Genomic DNA, 26989 nt, shown 5'->3' on the forward strand with positions numbered 1-26989 from the left:
TAGGTTTCTGTGTGTGGTAAGGGGATGGGTAGTGGTATGCATGTGTGGGTTTATATTGGAAGGGGTATGAGGGAATGAGTAGGGCTATGATTGCAGAGTAAAGGTAAAGGTAGGGGTATAGGGATGAATAGGGCTACATATGGTATGTGCATCGGTATAGAAGAGAATAGCTGGGGAAATCATTCTGATGTGGGATATTTCAGTGTTTCAGTTATGCAGTTGATTCCGCTAGTACATTTTAGGCGAGCAGGTACAAAAATGACCCAAAAAATACAACTAATACAACTGAGTGCACATGCATGATACGACATTAAGTTGCAATGGTTATACACAGCAAAATATTAGCGGAGCTCCGTAGGTGTTGGTTAACTGTAAAATATCAACAGTCGCTAACTAAATGCAAAATACAGTTTTCTCGGGGCGCTATTGCTACGCCCTGTGTAATTTCACAACTCATGCTGACCATGCCACACCGCATCTGCGCTATGAATAGCAGCTGCTAGATGTCTAGCACAACCGCTACGCAACACACCTGTTCGTGTCTCTGTGTCAAATGAACTCTCTATAACATATTCAAAGTCAATATAACATTACCCGACGTAAACTTGTTATTGCAGATTTGCCACTCGCTAACGGTCTGACAACACAGACATCTCACTTAAAGGCATTGAAGACTCGCGTACAAAGAAGCGTCTCATGCCGTAATCTGACCTATTTTCGAATTATATGTAACAGAAGTGTTAGACACCACCATCGATCCCAGAAAATACACACGCAGCTTGCTACCATCGGCAATTAAAAACTTGTGCACAGTCAATACATGCAGCTACGGTCGATACCCACAACACAGTGTACATAGTAGCGATGCCGATATCTCAGGTCTAGATAAAAGATAACTAGGTATCACGTTCCATTACTGTCTGCATTTTGTAGCGACACGAAAAAAAAACTTCACTTGCAAGCCGAACGGAAAGTTAACTTTTTTAGATGGTGGCACGCGGTTTGGGGCGAGTCTTCAATGCCTTTAATTAAAAAAGATGAAGAAATCTTTTATTTGAAACACATATAAACCAACACGGTAAAAGAAGCACATGCCGGGTTCGGGTCCCTTATTCTTCTTGTACCTTGTTCTTTTCATGAGAAAACAATTTTGTTCTTTATTCGTTTAATTGGTTAAGAACGAAGTGCAGTCATTTCTCTGTCATACATGAAGACATGAAGACAGACCATTACAATTTAATTGTCTTTCCAGGCTTTATATTTGTTTTTCTAACCAAGTTTTATAGGACCACTCCATGCTCTGTTTAATATTTTCTTGAAGTCACTTGATCATATATCTCCTTTGTGACACTGTGTTGAGTAATATCACTAAAATCGAAAACTTCAAATGCTTAATTGTGCATGATTTAGTGTTATAAAGTGAATACACCACACTACTTTGTATCTAAAAAAAACAGAAAAGATCTTTCGAATATCCGGAAAATCAAACTCAGACATTTAAATTTCCAATTCAGGTATATAAAATCATGGTTTCAGACAATTGGAAACAGTGCATTTGAAATTAATACAGTTGGCAAAACGGCTTTCCATAAACCAGTGATTATTAATGTTGTAACGCTCCCTGAGTTTTATGAAACCAGAAGAAACAAGAAGTCGTCAATGTTTGGCAAAAATGAAATATATCTCAGTAATAAGAAGAATTTATTTAAAACATTTAACTTGATATTTTCTACAATCTCGTAGGTTTTTAATGTGTATTTATATCTAAAATTTAAATTATAAATGTATTAATATGCCATCTGGCAAAGAGCCTTCTCGAAACCACAGAATTTCGGTGTCTCGAACCTCTTGGAGTGTAATTGTGGATTTTCCCATTGTCGTCAATCACCGAATTACAATTTGTCTATAGAGTACAGTGTTATCTACACCGGCAACCTAGCTATAGCGATTCTAACGCATGTGTTACCTTCTGTACCATACCACAGACACACATTACAAACGTGCAGTTCCTTGTCCTAAATGATGAAGAGGATCTTATTATAATTCTTTCAAAACCTACAGTAGAACATTTTGTCAAAAAATTAATTCATATCAAAATGGCATTTTTCCATCCGTTTGGAGGAATGGGAGCGAGACCACAGTCTACTGATAACAAATTATACGATTTGTTAGGCGTATCAAGAAACTGCACTGATGCCGAATTGAAAAAGGTAAGCCTTACGTAAGCCTAGCCTACTCCATACTTCGTTCAACGTAGGCCTATGTCTTAGAACTTAGGACTCGCATAGCAATCCTATCCTACGTTCAGTATCTATCGTCATATTTAAAGCAGTGGTAATGAGTACGCGTTACTAAACCTACTTATAAGTCCTATGGCCACAATACCCAATCTGATGAGTAGAAAACGACCAATGAAGAACTTGAACTTTGAAGTTGTCTAGGCTATTTAATTTTTCCGTAAGCTAGCCTATTTTGTTTCTGTTTACATGATCACTAGCTTAATTAACAGTCTCTTTTGTTTTTCTAGTGCACCATTAACTCGTACAAGCATATGAGAAAAAAAATTGAAATTGATATTTAGTCTAGCCTAGCCATGGTCACGATCAAAATTTGGGAGGCATTTTTACATAGGCCTAGGCCCTAGTATTAGTAAAATACGGCTCAGGCTATGAGAATTTATACAGTATCATATATGCCTTCCCTCCAAACAAGATGGTGGCCATTGTTCTAGATGTAAATATTGACATCCAGAATTGTTAAACTGGATTTAATCTCTGACGTGAAGCTTTTTGTTGGCAATTGGCTGGAAATGTTTTGTAGCCCAAGTGGGACTAATCTACCTTAGTTTCTTCTTTCAACTCTGCCATATTAAAATAATCAGTTTACGTAAGACACTCGTTCAGAGGGTTCCTGCCTGAGTTAGTATTGTGAATGGTATCTAAATTTGAAAAAGGCTGGGCTGCTATTGAATACCTCTCCGGAGATGTCCAGAGATGCCTCCATAGATGTCCAGAGATGCCTCCATGCTGATGTGTACTGAAGTCCACTGGGTCTCTAACCTGACATGAAGGCGCAGATGCAGTTACAGTAGGGTTTGAACCAATTTGATCATCAGAGCTGCATGAAAGTAAACTTCATAAAAAAAAATTATTCCTCTGAGCGTTCAACGTGGTGTGCAGGTGCTGTTAGATTGGTAAAAGAGCATCGGAGATTGCATCTAATTTAAATAACTTGGTAGAGTCAATCTTGAGATGATAGTTCCTCTAACAGCTAGGTAATTAGTAAGTGTGGTATTCACATTGCCTGGAGAATTATGAAACAGAAGCTACCATTCCCTAAATATTGATGCTTATTCCCACTGCTGCTGGATGGATGCACATTGCTGCTGGGTGAATCCTCACTGCTGGTGGGTGAAGTGCTGTGACCTAACAAGCATATAGTCCACAGTAGGGAGTTGATACCAACCATTAGAGCTTATTGCACCAGTACTATGTTTTCTCATCTGTTATCTTGGCAGGCTTATAGAAAATTGGCTAAAGAGAATCATCCTGACAAGCATCCAGGGAATGAAGAAAAGGTGAGTTATTGAACCATCTGTAAAGGTGGTGAATTGGTGAAGAACAATGATATGGTGGTATGTCTTTGATACCTACTTGTAAACATGGTAACTCAAAGAGTTTAGGGTGAACTAACTTCACACTTGGAATGTGGATCCATCTTATGTGGGTCAACAGAGTTCAAAGTCTGAGAAGATCTTTCTTGAACGTCATACTTAGTATGCAGGTAACCATTGTTGAGTAAAAGAATCCTGAAATAGGTGGAGGTCAAAGGTAATTTGCAGTCAATATAGATCAAAGTCTAGAAACCTTTTAAACACAATAATTCAGAAAGTACATCTTCGTTGAACTTCAACTTGGAATGTAGGTCCAGCTCGGTGGGATTGTACAAGAACACTATCGAAATTGTAGAGGTTAAAGTATTGGGGTCAACAGGGATAAAAGTGTGAAAACTCTGTATACATGATAACTCAAAATACTGCTGCTTGGTTGCACTTCATACGTGGTATGTAGCTCATCCTTGGTGACTGCAAGGTTCCTATTGAAACTGGTAGATGTCAAAGTTTGTTTTAGGTCAGTGGAGCTCAAAAATTTGAAACATTGTGAACATGATAAACCCTAAAGTAAGGGTTGGATGAGTGTCATACTTGGAACATATGATCCACCTTATTGAGTACAAGGTCCATATTCTTTTCTGTGATGATAAAGGGTTATCTGAGGTCCAAAGAGGTCAACATTGTAGAATTTTGTTAGCATGTACCCAATAACTCAAGAGGTGCATCTTTTGTTGGAGTACATTCCAGGTTAATATCTAGGTCTGAAAACACTGTGTTTGTATGATAAGATCAAAAGTAAAGGACTGAACTTCCTACCTGATAGGTATGATCTGCCTTTGTACAAGAAACTTGTTCTTAGTGTTACTGGTTTATGTTCTCATACAAGCCGTGGCAAGGAATGACCACTGTTAGCCAGCTGGCTTTCCAGTTCAGTGAAACTGAATTGTAGAAAGAAAGGACAAAGTAGAAATTTGAATCGGTCTGGTTGCATGATTCGTCCAGGCTGCAATATATCAAACTACTGTTTGTTAGTTCTAAGTAAATCATCAGTATAATGATGCCATGTCTCTAAACCCTCTGTTTCCTTTCTTTGTGTGCCATGTATTGTTGTTATTTAGAATATTCATTCCTTGTATTTCTTGTACAGTTCAAAGAGGTCAGTTTCGCATATGAAGTTCTGTCCGACCCGGAGAAGAGGCAGACTTATGATCATTATGGTTTAGATGCTTTAAAGGACGGAGGATCAGATGGAGGTAAGCATATGGATCAATGATACATTTGTATTTAATATTAGGCTCTATAGGAAACATAAAAAACATAGCAGTAACCGCAAACTGGCAAAACCAAGGACAGTTACCAAAATCTGGTATCAAATTGCCTATGGCTTCTTTATAATCAGTATATTGCCATATCTAGAACTGTGTGTGGTGGGATGGATGGGAAGGGGGGGGGAGGGAGTACATACCTGGAGCAAGGGGATGGGGAGAGAACTTGAACAATTCTATTTGGGAAAGGGACAATGGGTATAACACGTGTACAGTTACTTTCAACTGATAAGTTATCAATATCAAGATGATGGTAAAAGTTCATAAGTTTCATCTTATATATATTATATAGAAATCTAAATGCTGCAATATGTAATGATGAAACAGTGCACTTTGACTTGGCACAACTCTAAACTGAAAAGTTTCATGTCCTGCTTTTGGTGGAAAAGGGGGAAAGAGATAACGGTGATTAATGTCATTCAGTAATTTCAGTGTTGTTCTTCAGTAAGTTGTACAATTAGCATGTTATGATCCCTCAGGTGAGCAGATGAATAAAATAAATACTTTTGAACTACACAGCCTGGGCTTATGTTTAATATCTAATTTATATCCTACATACATGAGTAGATACAGTAGACAATGGTTAGACATGGATTAGTATATAAACATTACCATGTACCCTCTGTTGCACAGATTCCTATTACCATTGACTTGTTGCACATCTCTTTTTTCACACTTTCACATCTTTTGAAGTGTTCTGTTCAACCTGCTGAAGTAGTGTTTAAACACAGAAAGGTTAAGTCAGCGTTAATTGCATTTTTCACATCACCGTCAACTTTGTTTAAAGCAGCATTTTGCATTGGGTCGCTTTTTTCCACCTTTTTTTACATGTGCATCGATTTTTTTACATGTATCAATCATAAAACAGCAAACTAAGATACCATCCAAGTTTCACCCTGCCAAGAGCGTAAATTAGCGAGTAATTAACAATTTATATCGATAACGAGTAAAAGTGTCCTCGACAAAGTTTTCATATCTCCAAATCCACTAGTTAGAATTCCACCAATCAGTGAATAGCATGTTTATTCATGAGCATTTTGCGTTTGGTCGCCGTTTTCTACTTTTTTGACATGTCCATCGAGTTTTTTACATACATCAAATCACAAAACAGCAAATTAAGATATAAGCCAAGTTTTTCCCTGCAAACAATGTTAGTTGGCGAGTATTCCACATACAATATTAATCGCATTCAGTTCCCAAACCCGCTAGTTTGAATTCAACCAATCAACCAATCAGAGATGCAGGTTTAGTTATGAGCCGTTGCTAAAAATAGATTCAAGACTTTGTGTTGGGAGTTGTTATGCAACTCCCTGGTACAACTGCTATATAGACTGTACACAAATCAAGCATGGTGTAATATTACGTATCTGTCAATAACGTTCGTAGTGTTTAAATATTCATATTATGGGCGAGGTTTATTGGGTTCTCAACGGAAAATATCTTGGAGAACAACAAAGTTGAAAGTTGCAATTTATTCGACTTTTATGCCACCATTTGATGTAAAATATAAATAGATAAGCTAGTTATGTATGTCGTTATGGCATAGTGGAGTCAGTGAGGTTGAGAAATATCGTAGTCGAGGACGCAAATGCTGCTTTAATGTTACTTGTCTCCCAAGTATAAAGCTGTGGGAGTGCATTTGGTTTGCTACCACACTTTGTCTTCTGTAAATTTTGGCTATGCAAGTATGGTGGAAGCATGTTTACCTTAAATGAGCTTTACTGAATCAATCTGATATTAACACAACATTGTATTGAAAGGATGATGATGTGCCAAATGAAAATGAATTGCCCTTCCTTTGCACATCATCATTGTATATAAATGGTGTTGTTATAGGCCTAGATGCATCATTTCACACTACGCTACATGACGACATTTCTCCGACAGGTATGGAGGACATTTTCTCACATTTCTTCGGAGGAGGCCTGTTTGGTGGCGGAGGTGGATTTGGTGGATCTCGTAGACCAAGGAAAGGGCAAGACATGGTTCATCGATTAAAGTAAGTTATTGCTTTAAATTTTATCATTCTACAACAAAAGCTGACAGTGCAGTAGGGCTCAATATGACATATTCTGCCCAGTGATTTCATGAATATTCAATATTCCTGTTATATACACTTAACACATTTAATATCAGTTAAACTTGATGAAAACATTATTGGTTGTACAGAGTGGAAAACTTTGCTATCAGTTTGTGTAAGGTCTGATATTGTATTTATTTACCATCAAGTCTGAATATCCTAGTTGTTCTTCAGGCAGTCTGAATCAACAGTTTGGTTAATTAATTCCCCAAAATTAGGCGTATGCATTGGTCAGGTGCAAGGACAATGGGTATGTTGCCCCTCCCAATGTGGTCCAGTCTACGGACTTCATTTGCTATCATTTGCCTAACTGCTTTCACATTTCTTTCACTCCCTAGCCCTCTACCCAAAGAATAAAAAAGTGGTTCTCCTCCCTCCAACTGATTTTCTTACTCCTTCTCCTCATTTTGTACACTTCTGACCAATTGGATCTGTCATCTTCCTTTTTTCAATAGAGTATCGTTGGAAGATTTATATAACGGCAAAACATCCAAACTTCAACTTAAGAAGAATGTGATATGTGCATCTTGTAAAGGGTGAGTACCTCACAACATACCCCCTCATTGTTTACCAGTAAGTTGCCTTTAAAAAATATGAATGGATGTTGCATACATTCTCTGCATAATATTATTATTTATTAAAGATTGGACATTCTTCTTTGTCTTTGTCGCCACCTCAAAAGAGAAATAATACCATACACCAGACAATTTGGATGCACCCATTGCCCCCCTGATGGATATCAACCTACTGAAGTTACGTGTACACATGATATTGCGCTGCATCAAGTATTAATTACAGTGCTGCTTATTTGTATGAAATATTGATCAGAGAACAGCGTTTGTGGAGTTAACCATAGCTGCAACAGCCGGTAAACTGATATTAGAAACAATTAGCCTGGGAATTTCAAGCCTGGAAATAAGCAAAGGCCATGGCTGTCGTATATTTGAGGTCGGCCATGGTACCCTATGAAAAGACCTATCATCAGAGGCCACAAAGGCTGTCATGCCTAAATTCTTTGGCCGCTGTGCTCTCTCACTTGAATGCAATGCCAAGTAGGTTCATGAAAACCGTTCTGCAAAATCATAAAGTCCACAAAATAATTTTCCACAAGATAACGATCAAGTATAAATATCAAACTATGAGTCATGTATGTGTTTTTTCATAGTAAGTGATTTTACATTATTTTGGCAGAGTTAAAAACATGATTGAACAAACCAGTAGTATGTGTAATATGTTCTGCTCAATACTCATAAAATCACATTAAGCTAATACTGATGTTTTCTTGACTGTTTAGCAACAGAACTTGTTTTGGCCTTGGTGCCCTATTGCCAAATAATGTTTCGCCTTGGTGTCCTACTTGATGGCATTGGTGCCTCCACCCCCCCCCCCCCTTTTCAAATTCATAAGTCACAGTTCTAGCTAAATGGCCTTGCCCTCACCAAGCCTTATTTCCAGCCCCTGAATTAATAAAAGAGCATTAGCCATGACTGAAATAGGAACAATCACAATGTTAGTGGCCATTTGTGAAGAACAGTGCCCATGGCTGTCACAAAAGGACAATGCCCATGGCCATCAATGGAATAAAAAAAATTACCCATGTTTGTTATAAGAGAATGTAAAGACGGACAGATCAGTGGTTGTGAGAGACATCTTTCTTTCCTAGTTCTATGTTTTTATCTTTGATATCCTTGATTTGATATTTCAGTCGCGGTGGCAAAGCTGGGGCGACGCAGACCTGTAGGACGTGTCACGGGCGCGGTGTGAAGGTAACCATCAGACAGCTGGGCCCAGGAATGGTACAACAGATGCAGAGTCATTGTACTGATTGTGATGGAGAGGGTAAGCAGATTTCCAACCTCACCAGGCTGGGATGTATGTTTGCTATCTGTGGGGAGTGGGGGACAGGAGGGGGGGGTTGTGCGGGGGTGGGGGTTGAAGTTGAATATAATCAGTAGGATGGGAGGTACATAATAAAGTGGTGCGATTGGTCCTGTCTGCTGTTTAGTTTTGACTTCTGTACATCTCTTTGTTTCATGGAGTTGCAAATGGCAGTCATTCTGCGTAGGTATTCTTGGTTTCTGTGGTGGACCCGTCACATCCATGAGGATATTCCCCCTACCACGACTGAGGTGTATGTTAGGTGGGGTACGTCGTGCAGTAACATGTGCCCATAACCCTGTATCGTGACCAGTTTTGGTTGACACCCGCAGTGTGGAATTTTTCTTGCAGGTGAATGTATCAATGACAGGGACAAGTGCAAGAACTGCAATGGAAAGAAAGTAGTAGAAGAGAGCAAGATTTTAGAGGTACATGTAGAACCAGGAATGAAGGAAGGACAGAAAATACCATTCAGAGGAGAAGGGGATCAACAGGTGAGCATTTTGTCGTCTGCAAGGGTCCTGCTGGCATTGCCCTGGCCCCCATAATTTGGGGGTCTAAACTTACAGGAGTTGCATAACACAGTTATTAGAGCATAGGACTTGTAAGCCATATTCCATCTATCAGAATTTTTTTTTTTTTTTTTTGACTATCAGAAAATTTGCCTTTGTTCTTGTCCAGCTGGTTTTTTGATCACGTGTACTTTACACATCATCATTTTCATGTACGAATTCTTTTCAGCCCGGTCTGGAGCCTGGAGATATAATAATTGTGTTAGTCGAGAAGGAACACGAAACTTTCAAACGTAACGGTAGTAATCTTGTGCTCAAAAAGACGATAGGTCTGACCGAGGCTCTGTGCGGTTTCCAGTTCACATTGAAGCATCTGGATGATCGGGAACTGCTGGTGACTAACCCTCCTGGAAATATCATCCACCCAGGTGAGAGGCCTGATGCTTTGTTGTCAAGGAAAATATACTCTCTCTCTCTCTCTCTAAAGAAAGACATTTCATGATATGGACAAGAATTATTTGATTGTTCAAATTAATGATTTTTTTAAAAAAGTTTAAATTTTTTTAAATTTTTTGAATTTAGCATATTCTTAAAAACTTAACCTTGTTGCTGGCCATTGGGTTCAATGGTTTGTATCCAGCATGCCATCCCTGACTCTGGTCTTAATTTACCATGCTAGACTCATAATGGTAACCAACGTCATGGACGGTGTGCTTATGGCCGGGTTGTAACCTTGTCTCAAATGTCATGTTACCGTGGTAACACGTTGCTCTGATAGCAGACGCTTTATGTCAACTTTGGTTTCCTCTATCCAATGAGCATTGTTACCCCCTACTAACATTTTACTTGAAATCCATATTCATTTAAAAAAACATTTCAAGAGAATGATTTATTCATTAGTGAGGGATTAGAAAAAAAAGAAGCTTCAAGCATCTCCTGGGATTAAAGTTTCTTGTGACTTCCTCAGTTATAGTTTGTAATTATTTGGGGCTTTTTTGTCATTTTCAGGATCTTTGAAAGTAGTAGAGGGTGAGGGTATGCCAATGGTTAAAAACCCGCTCAGCAAAGGAGATCTCATCATTCACTTTGATGTCAAATTCCCAGAGAAGTACTTCAAGCCAGAGGAAGAATTAATGGTATGTTACATGAATGTATGAAGTTATCATCCTATCTCTACTATGTATCTCTACCTTAAAGGATTATTGCAGTCCATACAAAATTGTAGAAGGTTGAAAAAGACAAAAAAGTATATATATATCCCTTGTCTCCTTTGGAAGTGTACCTTGATACATCTGAGCTTTGTCAGTTAATGAAGATGAACTTACTTAGTCTTTCACATCATCCATTAGGAGGTCAGTTCCTCAGATGCATTGCACAGAATTTGATATTGGAAAAGAAATTCCCCAAAATATTTTCTTGTCCTGAAATAGCATGTTTCAAAATGCATTCCAACATTTGTCAAGGATTTATTGATTTGTCAAGCTAATAGGACATGTTCTGAAATGTTCGAAACAATATATTAACATTGACATTACGGTCTGTATTGTGCGGCTGAGGTCATCGCTGCAAGTTATTCTTTAAAGTAGCATTCCAGAGATCAAATATATTTCAAAGGAGAATACCTTGACAACCATATTAATAAATGGTAGCACTCTTAACATATCAAGATTCAAATTCCTACTTTATTTACCCTTCAAATGCAACATCACTCCCAATAAAGTAGTAATTGATACGACTAAAGAAAGCTAAAGATAGCCATGTGCCATTATTTTTTTATCAGATGAAGGTTAATTAGCAAGTAATGTATGAGTCAGATTCCTTTCTTGACATTCTGTCACACAGACTATTTTCATACAAAATGCTAATGGTATCAAATACTGTGACTTCTATGGCAATTTCTTGTATTTATTTTATCGAGCAAAAGACCTATAAAAAAAGAGAAAAGAAGCAATATTGAAATTTTTGAAAAATTGGAGCTGTTATTTTCCACAGGATTTGTAACATTTCCTTTCTCACACACAGCAATTAGAGTCCATACTCCCTCCGAGAGAAACGGTGAAGATTGGTCAAGACGCGGAAGCCATTCATTTAGAGGAATTTTCTCGGGGCAGTTCCAACGCCTACGATGAGGATGAGGAACACCAGGGCGGGGCACAACACGTCCAGTGTGCTCACCAGTGAACTCATCAGATTGGTAAAGGCAAGGCATTCCCCTTGTCCTTTCCAACACCCCACCCTTAACCTTACGAACCTCTCTAACCAGAATACGGCGCACGTTTGCAAAACTGTTCTTTAGGAAAAGGCAAAAACAGAGAGATGTGGATTAATCTTCTTTTCGTTATAGAATGGTCAACATTATTAACAGTTTACAAAATTTGTAGTAGTTTTGAGAAGAGTTCTGTCTGTATGTGATTGGTGATTAATGCAGTTGGAACAGGAAAGAATAAGTGTCTATTTGATGTAACAGATAATGTCAGTGTGTGTGCTTGTAAGAATATCACCAGTTACAATGATGCAGATTAACCTTAGTTTATCAGCATTGTATTGGCGAGAAGAGCACAAGCATTATTCATTTCATGATTTGAGGACATCTCAATGTGTTCAATATTTGTCAACGTCCTCTTGTTATCCTTTTTTATCTCAATTCTCTCTTTTTTTTTCCATTTCTTTTATTAAATGGTCTTTAAGTTTGTATGACATAGCCTTCTCTTCAGAGTAAGGAAATAATAGATATTTTATTATTAAAGGCTGTCTAAGTCTGTGTGGTGATAGCATTGCACTAAAGGTAGGAAGAATCTCTTTCATCAGGAAAGCTAAAACCAGGAGTCTTAAAATCTTGACAGGTCTTGGGTTTCAAAAACAAAGTTCTATTACCCCTACAATGCAGATTGTCCAAAAATAGTAGGATATCAGTGGATGTATGTCAATGGTAGTTATTAAAAGTTCCTTTGTGGTCAGGTATTGCACTGTTTGAAATTTTCAAACGGTCTGGTAGTATCCTGATCTTACTTAACCACACCCATCTGTATGTCTACTTGACAAGTGAAAGATGGAGAGTATTTCAGTTTGATGCTAACTTGTGTTGATAAGCTCAGTCATACCACAGGGTTTATGGAGTGATCTCTTTGTAGAACTAAGGAGTTATTGTCATATCAGTAGTTGCAGTTGTTATCTTTTCATTCATACTGCCCTGATTCTGAGGCTATATTGAACATGCAGAGAATGCTTAACACTGTGGGTTGGCAGGGTTTCTTCGTTTTGGTTAGCAGTTACATTCAAAAGCTTTTTAATCACTCATTTTCTAGAAAAAGGCTGTCTAGGTTAGATATATTTTTGAATGAACTAAAACCTGTTAGGATGAATTCTTTTTTGTAACTTTAATAAAAACATTTTAATGATAAACCCTGAAATGGAGACTTTAAATAAAAATTTCTTCTGATGTGTCACGTTGAAAACAACTGCTGTCCAAGCATATAACTTTTCAGTAGTACGTTTCTTCAGTTGGTGGAGAATATCACCCTGTATGAGAACCCTTCAGGGTCTTTCTGGCATGGCTGCACCCCTTGAGTCACCCCAGTAGAAAGTAAAAGTCAAAAAAAAAGTCAAACGGTAAACAATTATCAGGTCTCAATAATAACATCTTTACAATGACATGATTGCCTTTAACTGTCAAGGTTAAATGTGGCTCAATCCATTCTTGGATGTCTTGTTATGAAAAGAATAATTTTGATTGATATTACTTCATAGGTCGCTTTTGTGGCACATTTACATTCTTGTAACATATTTTGTAGATCAACAATACGAAGAGCAAGATACAGGAAAGTTTTGTGTACAAGAGTTTTCATGAACTATGACATACCAACACTATAGATTTAGCCTGACTTTAATGCTTTGATTTGGTATATGTAACAATCTTGTCTTGTAAGCAGAAGCTACCTTACATGTTAGCAGTGTATACCCATGCTGGTGTTCAGTACACCTGAGGTGATATTGCTATCCACCTGCTCTGGCAATTTTAAACTGCATATTGATTTCATATAGATCCCAGCCAATATTGCTATTGACAAGGGTAGTATTGTTGGTCTGAACACAAAATGGCAGCCAGCAATTCCTACCCATAATTTATGTTTGTCATGGTGATGGAGGGGAGTTGGAAAGATGAGGGGGTGGGGAAGGGTGAGAGTGCAACCTGAAAGTGCACTTGAAATATGCAAAATACAGATATCTTTAGGTGCTATTAGTTACACCAGACCTGTTTGTGTAACACTTTTAAACGTTCCATCATGGTTTTCCCCCCTTTGATCTCTCAGTTTTGGTCTTTGATCCATCAGTTGTTTGTGTATATCATTCCCACCAGATGAATACAGTGGAGTTTGTAGTGTTTATTTTGTCCTTGTACAATAATGAACTATTCTGTGATTTCAACTGGGTGTGTTTAAATGGGATTGGTCATGTGGTACAAACACAGGGTTGTCATTTATCTTAAGGATTAATCGAGATGATTTCATTTTCAAAGAGTGATGTGCTTGGCATCAAATCTCCCAAGGATGTAAAAGATATTAAAAATTATTTACTCAATGGATTTATGAAGTAAAATGACCAAATCTTTCCAAGCGACGGATGCAAGTACATTGCAGTTTCAGTACATAGTCAGTATTATGAAACTCACTTTGCACACGTTTCTATGGGAAGCTCCAAACAGTTGATTTGAATCAAGTGTAATTTTGTGGTTTAGTTGATGCTACATAATTTTTTCTCAGAGTAATGGAATTTTTTGGAAATATTAAAGTGGAGACTGCTCCAAATTTGATAAATTATGATTTGGCTGACACCAGAAAAATTGTCACATATTACATGTAGAGTGCTGTGCTGCACAAGTGCATTGTCCTTGATATGTATCTGGGAACTGTTTCTTTGCAAGTTGTTTAAGTTATTGCAAATATTTACAGAGAACACTGTTAAAATGGATTATCAATTACTCTTGTTTTCTGTACATTTTCAATTTTCCTTAAGAATTTTTTTTTATTGTCATATAAAGTTATGTACTATCATTAAGATTAAGTATAAAGATAAACAATAGGTCGCATTGCAAAAATTTGTGCAATTTCTTAATAGGATAAGTTTTTGATGTTGTTATGTCAGCCAGCTATGTCTTCATAGCACACATGACTGGATTACTATAACTAGTTACATTATGAGCTATTTTATGAATTGAGGTTAGAGCTTTGTATATGCGACCTGTATAATAGCATAAGGGTTAAATAAACCATATCCTCTAAGCCTTGGTCTCTGTCTGCACTGGACAGTTTGAATTCATTCATACAGTCGTGTGAAAATCTGACTTGTTGGGAGTGCAAACCTCTCCAGTTTGCACTAAACACAAGTATGGAAATCTTTACTCTACAGCATTGCATGTATTTGGTTATAGTGACCTGATTTAATTAGGGTTACCATAGTTCTTTGGTAGAAAATTGGGACATTGCACCATGTGGTCTACACGACATTATACCCAACATCACCAAAGAGGTAATATTACAAAACAGCTATATTTTGGTCAGTGTTTATTACTTGTGGCAACAATGTAGCCTCGGTAACACAGCTTTTCCTGTCAAACCTTGTGGAGGTAATCTGCAGCGGTTGATCATTCTTGCTTTTGGGTAACAATTATGTTTGCTTCTGTGTAGCGATACATGTGCACTGGTTTTCAGTTTATGTGTCGTAAGAACAGTGTTATTTGTGAACGTCACAGAAAGTCGGGATGTGGCATGGCTGCAGGACAATGTAATTCCATTGCAAAACAGAAATACCAAATAATGGGGACCTGTGGTAACTCTAGAAATTAGTGTAGTTTGTATATGTATTGTATAATAAATACACAATATAGGTTGCAGTATTTCAGTGTTGCATTGTAACTTTTCCTTTCTCTGGAAGTTTTCCTTCACAGCCGTAACTGAATTTGCTCTAGTGTTACAAGTATTCTGTTGTCTATGTTCACAGCGCAAACCTTTCCAGGATTTTGTTTAAACCTATTACAAAATTTATATCAAAAATATGTGTAAGCTTGGATATATTTTGCTTTCTTTTGTTTTCTTACAATTCACTTTCAGCTGGCTAAATCTGATCTAACCTGAAAGTCACAAGGGAAAATCTTTACCTCAGCAATGTTCATTCACTACCCTCATCATTTAAGAGCATATCTTTTGTTCTCATCATCAAGACGTAAGCAAAAACCATCAGAGATATGTTACATAATAAAATACAGACCAGTCTTTGTACATTTGACTGGGGCTTTGCAGTTTTGTGTATTAATAGATAGTATAATTTATCTTGAAAAGCAAGTACCTCAATGGTTATTAAGTAGTAACACTGTAATAGACTACCTACTGGGAGCAAAAGTAGTTAGTATTAGTGAACCATATCAAGATGGGGGGGGGGGGGGGGGTAGCAGCATCTGTTAGTCCTATCTCTCATTGCATGGAGATTGGATTCATGAGATGAAAGATGTGGAAAGGAAACTTTGTCTCAAAGGAGAGACAGACCCATGGTCATTCTTGTGCTATATGATAGAGACAATAGTCATGTACCACCTCCACAAACAGCTAAGAAAAAGAGTTTTCCATTTGGGAGATATCACAGGTTTCATATTCTATCCATCACTTACAAGGTTGAAGACTTGATCAAGTCTAAATATGACATCGAGCCACTGTGCTCCCAATTTGAATTATTTCCTGTCTATGTTTACTAAAAGGGTTATTTTGTGTAATGGAGGAGATGGGTGTTGCAAATGCTGTATCTATCAAATATTGAACCTCTAAAACATGACATAAAGATTGGCACTGGTGTTTTTAGATCCTAGTGGGAACATGACAATTTTTTAAACTAGGAAATCTCCCAAACGGAACAAGATTTTTCTGAGCTGTTAGGGGCAGGTGTTGATATAAGGCACAGATGATGGTTAGGTTTTTGTCCCCCTTATTGATTTGGGCTGATTTTTGCAGAATATAATCATAATAACTTCAGACATCTGCAGTTTTCCTCTAGGATCCAACTTTTAGTACTAGCAAATGTACCACCACATGTTAAGGGCTTAATGGTAAATTAAAGAAATAAAAGTAACATAAAAGTAAAAATTCAGCCACACTTGATGTTTTCTTCCTTGTCTTTGTTCTTTTCTATCGTCTATAAATAAATCTGAAAGAGATGAACGATTTGTCACACAGGCTCGATTCTCTCAGCCTTAGATTAAAAGGTCTATTAACTTTTAATACTGAGGAAGTCCTTACTTAAAGTAGAGCCTGTGACATCTTACTTAAAGTAGGACCTAAAGTAGAACCTGTGACATAGGACCTGTGACATCAGCCTGTCTGGCCATACGTTTGTGAAATAAACTGGCTTTTCTGCTTATCTATGAGAGATCAGGTTTTAACTTTCTTACGAATTCCAAAGAAAGAGAGAATCTTTGATATGAGAAGCAGGCCCATGATCGCATCTTTTGACGGTTGCGGATTTCGTCTAATGTACGTCATATTTTCGTTCAAGGCAGAAATGAGTAAATCCAAGAACAGAAAATAAGATGCAAACTGGAAGACAAACGTTGCCCAGGGACCGAAAATCTTGGATACCGGGCGAATTTCGTCGACGTTAAAATTTCCCGGGATGGCGTTGTACAGGGTGATGAAGGAAGCGACGAAGCTGCGATAGTTCATCAACTGACTCCCAATGTAGAGGGTGAAAAATAAGGAGAATGTGCAGATGAGAAGTATTATCATAAACATGAATCCCAGAACCTCCGAAGCCGACCTGAAAACGACAGACGTGAGCAGGTACATCCTGGGATTCAGTCGCAGCAGGTGAAGGAACTTGATGGTGCTTAATATGACAAGGAATGCTGAGCTGTATGTCAGGTTGTTCTCCATCATTGCACCTTGTCTGAAATCGTGAAACTGGCCGGGCTGTTCTCTGAATTCTTGAAACAAGCGCTTCACGAAGACCAGTTGTGTGATGTAAAGAGCTATCATCACGAGGGCATTGACGATTATCGTGACTTCCAACCAATTCCAACTGTTCCGCCAGTACAGCACCCTCTGATCTTTCCATTGTTGGTAGTTACGGTACATGTAATAAACCAGGCTCAGGGTGAAAGCCGCTTCACAGAGTGTGACGAAGACACTGGTGTTACTGGCGGAGCGGTACAGTCTCACGCTGTGTATGACGAATGTCTTTAGCATACCTCCACCAGCTGGGGTCTCCAACAGACACGTCACCACACCAAACATGTTGATGTTGGCGTTGAAAACTGTCCAATCAACAAATATCGCTCTCGTGTTTGTATCCAGCCAACGGGAGAGCTTCATCTGTTGGACTTGTCCTTCTGCGTTGTCCATGGTGTCTCCCAAGTACCAGACGTAACCTCCTTCATCGTAAAATGTGACCTTGCCTTTGAAAGGAAGAGAGATGTCCTCGCGGTAGGTCCAGGGGTCAAGCTTGCCCTGTTCGGGGGTGACCGACTGGGACTTGTGCCAGCTGCGGTTGTACCCTCTAGTGTCCTTACTCTGCAAAGTGTAGCGAGACCCACAATCCGAGATTGTGTTCTGCACCACTGGTAAAACATCACAAGCATCTACAAATCAAGATACATATAGTACACTGTAAACTTGGTTTCTCTCATCTTTCACGTCATAATAATTTACTTCGCATGGTTTGTAAAGTATATCAATGATAAACAAATACTTAGAGACCCGTTACATCTTGCATCTTCCCTCTTTTTGCCAGAGGTGGTTGGGAGGGTCTTACTTTCCTACATTGATCTGTATTCAAAGTGTACTGCGTACTTACATATGGAATTATGCTACATGCAGTCATTACTCTTTCCATGTAGTTTGTCAAGACTTAATTGTGAACATTTTCATTTTATCAAAGATTAAAGATCTATACTTTGACATCTACAAGTGTTTTTTTTTGGGGGGGGGGGCGGGGGTTGGATGGAGAGGGGTAGATGATGAGGGTGTTATCTCTTACCGGATCGGACTCTCAGCTGCCGTATCCTCACTCCTCCCAGCAGCGTTGACTGGGTGTCTCCCTCATAGTCAGATAAGCTATACAAGTTAGGAAGTAGGGTGTTTTCTGTCCATTCGAAAAAGCCTTTGTAGTGGGTTAAGTTCTGTTACGGGGATATAATAAGCATCAGAATGTGTAATATGCGCAACTCATGCCATTACAATATGAACAGTTTGAAACCGTTATCTAACTGAGACAGTTTATTCATACATTCATACTGTCACTATAAGTTCTTGAAAGCATGACCATATCAGCTTGGTGAGTTTCGTGCAAGAATAATTAACACCATTAGCCTAGTCATTTTGCTACTAGCTGCAGTGCAGCTGAAAGTATATTCCTATGAAGAAAAGATTATTTGGTTTCCCTTATTGCTGTTGATTTCAAGTTTGTAGAAAGTTTGTTCTGATGTATTTAATTCTGATCCAACAAAAGACAAATTATATTCCTTTGCTTTAGTCTCCGTGCAAAGTTTTAACGGTTACCCGATCGTCCATGTCGACCAAATTTTATCTTCAGATCGACAACCACAATCAGCTTTGGGGGTCATCTGGGGGAATGGCTAGTTTATCTACATGAAATTCAGGTTACATTGTAAATTAATGTACCCAAATATGTCACAAGATAACTGGGAAATCACACTCCACCACTTTGGAGATTGTGGAATAAAATAGAAATAGTGTTAGGTCTATGGTCCACCCGAGAGGGAGGTTTACTGACTCAAAGCTGATGTTCTATGCACAAAGCAGGATAACTATACAGATCTTTGTAACTTTTTTTTCGGGGAGATCGTGTATCGATTCTTAATATGCTCTCAGAATTAAAGAGCAATATATTCTCAATGATACTTTTAGGATTCTTCTAAAACAAAATGATTATCTGAGTAAGGAGCAATTTGACGGTACCATAAGGCTTTTGATCTGTCGGAGGCTAGTGTTACCATGCAGGACTTTAGCAAAAGTGTTAGAATATTTCAAGACAAGAAAGAAAATCTCTGACCAAATCTAACCTTACCAAGTTGTAGAGTTTGTTTCCATCAAAGTATCTGTTTCTGATATTTCTGGTCATGTAGTATGCATATTTATCTCTCCTGCTGTATGTTATTATCAACAACAGCCAGATAAACATCACATATCCTCCAATCTCCTTTAACAGAGCGTACAAGTTCTTCTCTTGGTCTTTGAGTCTTCGATGGCTGTCTACCTCACTTCTCGGGGGAGGCTGGTAGCGTACGTCGTCTTTCTTGGTGCGAACGAGATCCCGATGGAGTTGTTCGGCATTGTCTGCAAATTCAGTGGTAAAATGAGGCAAAATATCAAACAACAGCCATGTTCATAGACAAAACAGTTAAGCAGACCTGCCTGGGAATATTACTTTGTAAAATTTAATTTAGTTCATAATCTATGAACTATAGGGAATACTTAATTCTGCTAGCATTACAGCAAGTGAATATGATATTGCACAAGATATTGTGGTATGCAAATAAACCCACCATGATGAGGGATTCCCCTGAGAAGTGACAATTTTACTTTCCTTTAGTAGTAAATGTACTGCATTATCGCAAGGCATGAATCCTGATATCCCCATAGCAACCTAAATATAGTACTAACGTGCCATGGGAAGTAGATACTTTGGTGGCACTTACAGGTAATTCTCTCCAACAGAGAAACAATCCTACCCCATCGCCGGACTTTAAACCAACTAACATTTGGAAATTATCGACAGTTGCACATTTATAACACCTTATCTAGATAAATGATTCCCTAAATATTTTAGATTTACCCAGTTCTTTCTCCTCCACTTCCTCTTCTAAATGAACAGCGCCATCGTCTTCAACCTCCCACTGTCTGAATATCATGGACAAGATGACAGCGAAGAGGATGATCTTGATAGGTTGCGTGATGAAGATGCTTTGTAGCGTCGACACAAACAGCGATACCAGCCAATCCAGGCTGCGCTGCTTGCCGTACTTGAGACCGTACAGCATCGTCACGTAACCAGACGCGAGACATGTCACAACCAATAGCAACCAACCGAGGTAAACAAACACGTGAGGAATACCTAGTGGAAGGAGAAAGACCAGCAGATATCTTATGAAAGTTTTGTCTAGCATAGATTAAGTATTCTTCCGACACTCCTTGCCAATGGTAAGTAAACACCACTGAGAGAATGTGCTGTCAATACAAGTCTTTGTAATATTAATTAATAAACAAAGGCTGGAAATTATCAATTTTTTTTAAATAAAAGGAAATTATACAGTTCTACCACCTTATCATTGATCGTCACTTTAAGGAAGTAATCACCATATGTACTTAGTTAATCACTATAGCTAGTTAACAACTACACTACACAATTCATTAACTATCACAACGGAGGGATGGGCATGCCAGTCTTCCAGCTAAACTGTTTAAAAATGACTTGTGAAATTACAATGGACAGTTTCAAGCTCAAATACAGTCCAAAAAGAAGCAGAAAAGAGTGGGATGAGAAAACTTTCGTTCTCAAGTTCATACCTTACACTGCAGGAGGGAAAGAGATCTGTCACATGCAGTTACACATATTATACACACAGGTGCAATATGTTATTATGCGGTTACCACAGTAATAAGTGCTTTCCATTTATATTTCCCTACTAGTTCTTGGTAGCTTGTCTCCACTGCAGGCTAACATTTACCTTTCTTGGCATCCTTCTTCGTCAATCTCTGAGGTTGTCTCCTCAGCCACGAGTACCACCGTTCCTTTCCTCCGGGAGTACCGTCCAGAACACTGTCCTCATCTACACTGATGCTGGTATCATAAGATGAACTGACCGGGGTGTGCACCGATAATGCCGTCAATACCAGGGCCCTGGCCTCTGATAGAGCCGTCTGGTACTCTGCCTCAGATGAAAAGCAGTCTGGTCCTATTGTTTCTAGTTCCTTCACCAATCTCACCAGCTTTGAGTAAAGGAGTCTGTTATGACCCTCTTCACTGCCTCCCATCTCGTCCAATCCGTCTCGGGACATACTGTCACCTTCGATAGGGTCAGGGCAGACATACTCGCCTACCAATCCCTTCGAGTCTTCTGAATAGTCATCGAATGACTTTATCTGGCTGTGCTCTCTGTTTGAGTCCAAATCACCGATAATGGATTGACTACGGTAAGTTGGATGCATCTTCCTTGCTGCATCTTCCTTGCATGCGGCTGACGAACGGTCCAGCGTGGTGGCGGTGCTGAGGAACTCAGGAGAAGTTAACAAACAACGAGATGCAGATGAAATGAGTGACTCTGTGTAATCATCTATCCAGACATAAATGTCGCTGCTCTGTGTCGGTTCTTTCCTTTCTGCGTCTTCGTTCCTCTCAGACGATTCTGTAGAGATTGTCGAGGCTACCTGCTGGCCTACCCCGTACAGCTCAGAAGAATGATGTTGTCTGGAAGGGCGAGCATGTCTAAAAATTGAGACTATCACAAAATTGATGGGGAATGCTATCACAGCAGCTTCTATTCCGATGATTATTTCTTGGATTGTGATACGGACGGCTCCAAAGTCCAAAACCTGCTCCCCGGGGGAGGTTGGGACGCCGTAGAACATGATGTTTGTCATCATGGCCGTCATCAACAGAGAGAAACAACAAGAGACACGTTGCAGACGGGTGAAGGAACTACGAGGAGGACGGGAGAGAACGGAAAACCAGAGATGTCCGTCCTGAAAGTCATCCGTGGCCTTAAAAGACAAGAGGCTGCTTAGACGGGTGAGATGCTCGGGGGTTGCCACGTGGAACGTCCTATCAATCCTGCCGTCGTCAATCGTCGATGCCAGCCAGCAGTTGCAGATGAAGAGAAAGTGTGAATCCATCTCCTGGTCATGAATTATGATACGACTCAAATACCTGGAAATATTCAAATGTTTCAATTAAATATAAAGTAACACAGTCCTTGATTTTCTTATTTGGGGGGGGAGGCAGGTGGGAGGGAGGGGAAAGGGGATATCCACTGAGTTAAACGATTGAAGAGGTAAAGATAAATCTTTACAGAGGAAACAGATAAAGTGCTTTAAATATTTTATCAATTTATAACAACATACTTTATGTCTCCTAGTACATTCTTTGTTGTTTGCATTACTCCTTCCAGTCATGATTCAAAGTCACATGGATTTCTGTTTATTTCATCACTCAAATTTTTTTATAGCCAGCAACTTCTTTGCCAGATTGGACCGCCAAATTAATTTCTTGTTGTATACTGCCCCCTTCTTCTTAGGCCTTGATAGGACCCAACCTATGTGGCTGTCATCGATGAATACTACGTAGCCCAGAATGGTTTATAAGTAAGAGGGATCTCTTGCATCTGTTACTGCAATCATACAAGATATCTTTTACTCTATCCCGGCTATGAAGTTTTCAACTACAGATTGAACAGCTCAGGAAACAACCTCTTTGCCACAGTTACAATACAGTGATGTTGAAGCCATTGGGCCTTCACTTCCTTCTTTATTTCAAATAGTCTATTTTTTCGAGACCTTCTTGTACTCTCCATCCCATTGTGGCAGCTATGATGTCTCACTTACGCTCCTAACCTCAACGCAGCGGAAGTAGCAAGACAATAGTCCTTCGCGATCACTTCGCTAAATTTTTCAGATACACTGGGGTAGTAGTACTCAAATCAGTCAAATATGGAGAAATCAAATAGCAATGCTGGGAGCTGCAACTTTGACAAACCTGCCTTGTAATTCCCCAAATGCTATTAAATCAAAAAGCAGTCTAGAAGCTAATGTCCATCCACTATTATATCATGGATTAAAGGGTGTGAGGATTCGCGCAAAAAGAAACGTCTAATGCTGGTAATCTGACCTAGTTTCGAATGAGGTGTAACAGAAGTGTTAGACACCACCATCGATCCCAAAAAATACACACACAGCTTGCTACCGTCAGTAATTAGACACTAGTGTACAGTCAGTACATACAGCTGCGGTCAATACCCACAGCACAGTGTACAAACGATACAGCGATTGGACATCTCAGGTCCAGCTAAAGATAACAAGGTATCACGTTTCATTACTGTGTGCATATTGTAGCGACACAAACAAAAGGTCACTTGCAAGCAACAGAAAGTTAACTTTTTCAGATGGCTGCACGGGGTTTGGGGCGAGTCTTCAATGCCTTTAAAGTTAACTCTTGAGGTTTTACTCAATTGACCTGATCTGAACCATACACAGCTCTTACCATTCTGGTTGAGCTCCTGCATTGTCGTGCCAGAGTCTGACAGAGGTGACCTCCCCCAGGGAACCCCTGGTAGTCAGGAGGAAGGTATCGTGGGCACCAGCCTCCAGCACGGGATGAAGACTGTTCCTCAGAATGTGAGGTTCACTATCGTATTTTGTACCGTGCAGAGTCAGGGTGACGTTAGCCGTCGTGCTTGCTCCACGGCGCCATCCCGTGACGACGGTCACCAGGTATCGGTAGTGATCGTACGGGTCGTTATCTGCAAGGACTGTTACTTGAGCCTGTAACGGAGAAAGTGAATATTCAAATATATCTATATTATAAAAAAAAAAGAGTATGATTTACTATTGATATGTGGAGGGGAATTTGTACTGATGAGGTAATATTGTTGCAACTTTAATAAATGGTCATGAAAACACAGTGAACTATAAACATTAATTAATCTAGTATTATTTAGTACTTAATTAACACATTCTGAGTATTCAGTCCTAGCATGCATGAAAGAACAATGGCAAACAAATATTTTAACTCATTTTTTTTAATTTCACAACAGTTAAATACAGATAGAAATAGATTATTAATTAATTATATTAAAACCTACATTATAATAATTTATTTTAAACTGACAATATCTTTTTGCAAGCTGATATTGGTATTGCAGTGTAATTTTTTTCTATAGCTCTTCACTAATTTTTTTTAATGTATTTCTAAAAGTTTTAGCTATTCGAATCTCTGACAAGTTAGATATAGAAGCGATCTTACTCATGACTTTGATTGAAACTCCACTCACCTTTAGGGTGTCCATTTTATCCTTCCTGTAGGCCCATATAGCTACCACCAGATACCCTACAAAGATGGCTGCCACAGTGGATACCACTAAAGGATTATCCACGAATGTCAGGAAGAGTCTGGCATCGGCTATCAGGTCAATCTTGTTAGGTCGGACCAGCATGGAGGACCCAAAGAAGGAGAGGTGGTTACACAAGCAGTGGGTGTACCAAGGGTCGGACCGGGGACCCGGCTGAAAAATGGGATAACCATGCAGCAGGGTTAATTGTGAAAAGGGAGGTGCAAGAATGTCTGAAAGTGGTGTTTACTGGGGAAGTAAGGCTACACACAATAAACGCTGGGTTAAGTTTAATAATCCTTACTGGCAAAACTTAGATCCTAGTACAAAACTAAACAGTTATATTATTTTATTCTTCCCTTTAACAGGCTATGCTACAATCATTCAAATTAACCTTAACGTAATACAATGCACTCTACTTTCAATATGTTCACACTAATCCATTTGCCATGAGCTCTCTTTGACCGATACTGGCACATTAAAAAATGTTCATTATTAATTAATAATGATTCATGTACTTAATCAACGATACATCCACTTTGCATTTAATTCATAATAAAGATAAAGCCATCAAAACAAAAGAATGCATTCTTGGTGTTTCATTCTTTCACTAGCTATGTTATATTGTTATTATAAATTTTTATATATATGAAGTAGATGATCTGATCCTTCAAAAGATTTAAATAATTAAAATCTAATCTATGATTGTTCTAAGATGGAGATTATTGCATTAATTCTATATGCCTTTAACAGGTCTCACAATATACCCTAATATCAATTTTGCTTCCTTTGTCCTTTTCTCTGCATTCATTTTTTTAAATGTCCGGCTGTGTTTCTACAGAGACATTTATAATTCAAAAACAAAGAATTGACATTCATCTGAATAAATCACACAAAACAAGATTCAATAATAGCTCAAGATTTTTCAACTGACACAGCCTTAAAGGGTGTGAAGACTCGCGCAAAAAGAAACGTCTAATGCTGGTAATCTGACCTGGTTTCGAATGAGGTGTTACAGAAGTGCTAGACACCACCATCGATTCTAGAAAATACACACACAGCTTGCTACTGTGGGTAATTAGACACTAGTGTACAGTCAGTACATACAGCAATGGAAAGTTAATTTTTTCAGATGGCCGCACGCGGTTTGGGGCGAGTCTTCACTGCTTTTATACCAAACTATCATCATAACCAGCTGATACTTTCACTTACCCAACATCCTCGACTGCTCCATGTTTCGTTATTTTCATCCCAGAAGACGCAACCAGCAGATGACGAGTAAACAGACAGATTGAGGTCACTCTTGTGCCAATCTTCTGGTCTAGGTAATTCCCCCACTTTAACTTCCAGATGTAATATTTCAACTGATTGCCAAACGAATAAACAGTTTTTATAGAGAAGCTACACTTTAAATAGCCATGCACAATCACAGAGAATGACATGGTAGCATATGAATATGCATTAATATGTATATGGACAACATATATATACAGAGTGATTCTAGATAATTAGACGAAATAATGATGAGGTACATTGTCACAGCTACAGTCACCAAGATCATTTTTCAGAAATTTCTTATCAAAAAGGTTTCACCCTTGTGACTGAATCCTCATCAAGATTTTCAATGTGTTCGAAAAACTACCGAGCTTTTATTCAACATCATCAGCATTGCCTCCTAAATTCATAGCAAAACAAAAACAAAAACAAATAATATGGGCGATGGATGACTCAGAGAGGGTGGTTGTCCAATGCTGGTGAAATTTTGACATGAGTGACCACTATTTTGACTTTGAGGCATAGTTTGGAGGCAAAATGTTACTGGCCTTTAAGTGAAGACAATCTTTTTTTAAAAAATACATTGCAATTCCAAGATTACCTTCTGGTAACGAGATTTCCCCCGTCCAGGTATACAAGGACTCCATGCTGGCAGTAGTTTCATCGCTTATTTGGTGAGGTAGTGAGAATGTTGCAAGACAAGGGTTGTCGTCAATATCCTCACCGTTGTCTGAGCTAGCGTTACCATGGATACAGCCAGAGACTGGGATGCCCGAGGTGGAAGGGACCAATGTGATCTGTACTAGATCATGAGCCACCGTACCACTCATGGTAATATTTAATCCCACGACTGACCCAGCCATGACATGGAATACTTCAGGAGGGGGCTGAGGGGGTTGTTTCAGTATAATAGTGAATGGACTCTCATCTAGTCTTGGAACTAAAAAAGCCACACAAAAAAAGGAGGAAGAAAAGAAAAAGAAGGATGAAAGTAAAACTTACTGAAAGACAAAGCATGCAAATATTCGTCTCAGGCGGGTGTTATCACTGAAAAGAAACCCATTTGAAAAGTATAACGTTTAAAGCACTTTGGTGTATTCATTTCCCCATTCTCCTTTTATTGATGATATCTGTTTACCACCTTTGCCTATGAAGCATCTTTTTTTTTTTGGTGTTTTGAGGGAAGCAATATGATTGCGTTGA

General features: G+C 38.7%; 2 protein-coding genes across 23 annotated transcripts in view; one reads left to right on the plus strand and one right to left on the minus strand.

The window, feature by feature from the left end:
- The first annotated feature begins 1808 nt into the window (after positions 1-1808).
- LOC139965462 (dnaJ homolog subfamily A member 2-like) lies at positions 1809-16542 on the plus strand. Its single transcript, XM_071967825.1, has 10 exons — positions 1809-2210; positions 3518-3577; positions 4761-4866; positions 6826-6937; positions 7474-7554; positions 8724-8857; positions 9248-9390; positions 9638-9836; positions 10417-10544; positions 11431-16542. Exons 1-10 carry the CDS (start codon positions 2097-2099, stop codon positions 11587-11589), a joined length of 1236 nt encoding a protein of 411 aa, XP_071823926.1. The 5' UTR covers positions 1809-2096; the 3' UTR covers positions 11590-16542.
- LOC139965458 (polycystin-1-like protein 2) overlaps positions 12054-26989 on the minus strand; it is a 46236-nt gene continuing 31300 nt past the window's right edge. For all 22 annotated transcript variants that reach the window (XM_071967818.1, XM_071967813.1, XM_071967808.1 and 19 more), the window contains 9 exons: positions 26388-26726; positions 25724-25875; positions 24455-24685; positions 23665-23945; positions 21137-22335; positions 20245-20523; positions 19477-19745; positions 18427-18568; positions 12054-18028 (listed from right to left, as the gene is read on the minus strand). In XM_071967818.1, coding sequence (XP_071823919.1) covers positions 16824-18028; positions 18427-18568; positions 19477-19745; positions 20245-20523; positions 21137-22335; positions 23665-23945; positions 24455-24685; positions 25724-25875; positions 26388-26726 — 4097 coding nt within the window. In that variant the 3' untranslated portion in view covers positions 12054-16823. The remainder of the gene's footprint in view (positions 18029-18426; positions 18569-19476; positions 19746-20244; positions 20524-21136; positions 22336-23664; positions 23946-24454; positions 24686-25723; positions 25876-26387; positions 26727-26989) is intronic.

This window comes from Apostichopus japonicus, chromosome 3 (assembly GCF_037975245.1).
Source record: "Apostichopus japonicus isolate 1M-3 chromosome 3, ASM3797524v1, whole genome shotgun sequence".
NCBI lineage: Eukaryota > Metazoa > Echinodermata > Holothuroidea > Aspidochirotida > Stichopodidae > Apostichopus > Apostichopus japonicus.

Coding starts and splice junctions, on each gene's coding strand:
- LOC139965462 (XM_071967825.1), top strand. CDS start 2,097: ATGGCATTTTTCCATCCGTTTGGAGGAATGGGAGCGAGACCACAGTCT. Junction 2,211..3,517: donor CTGATGCCGAATTGAAAAAG/GTAAGCCTTACG, acceptor TTATCTTGGCAG/GCTTATAGAAAATTGGCTAA. Junction 10,545..11,430: donor AGCCAGAGGAAGAATTAATG/GTATGTTACATG, acceptor TCTCACACACAG/CAATTAGAGTCCATACTCCC.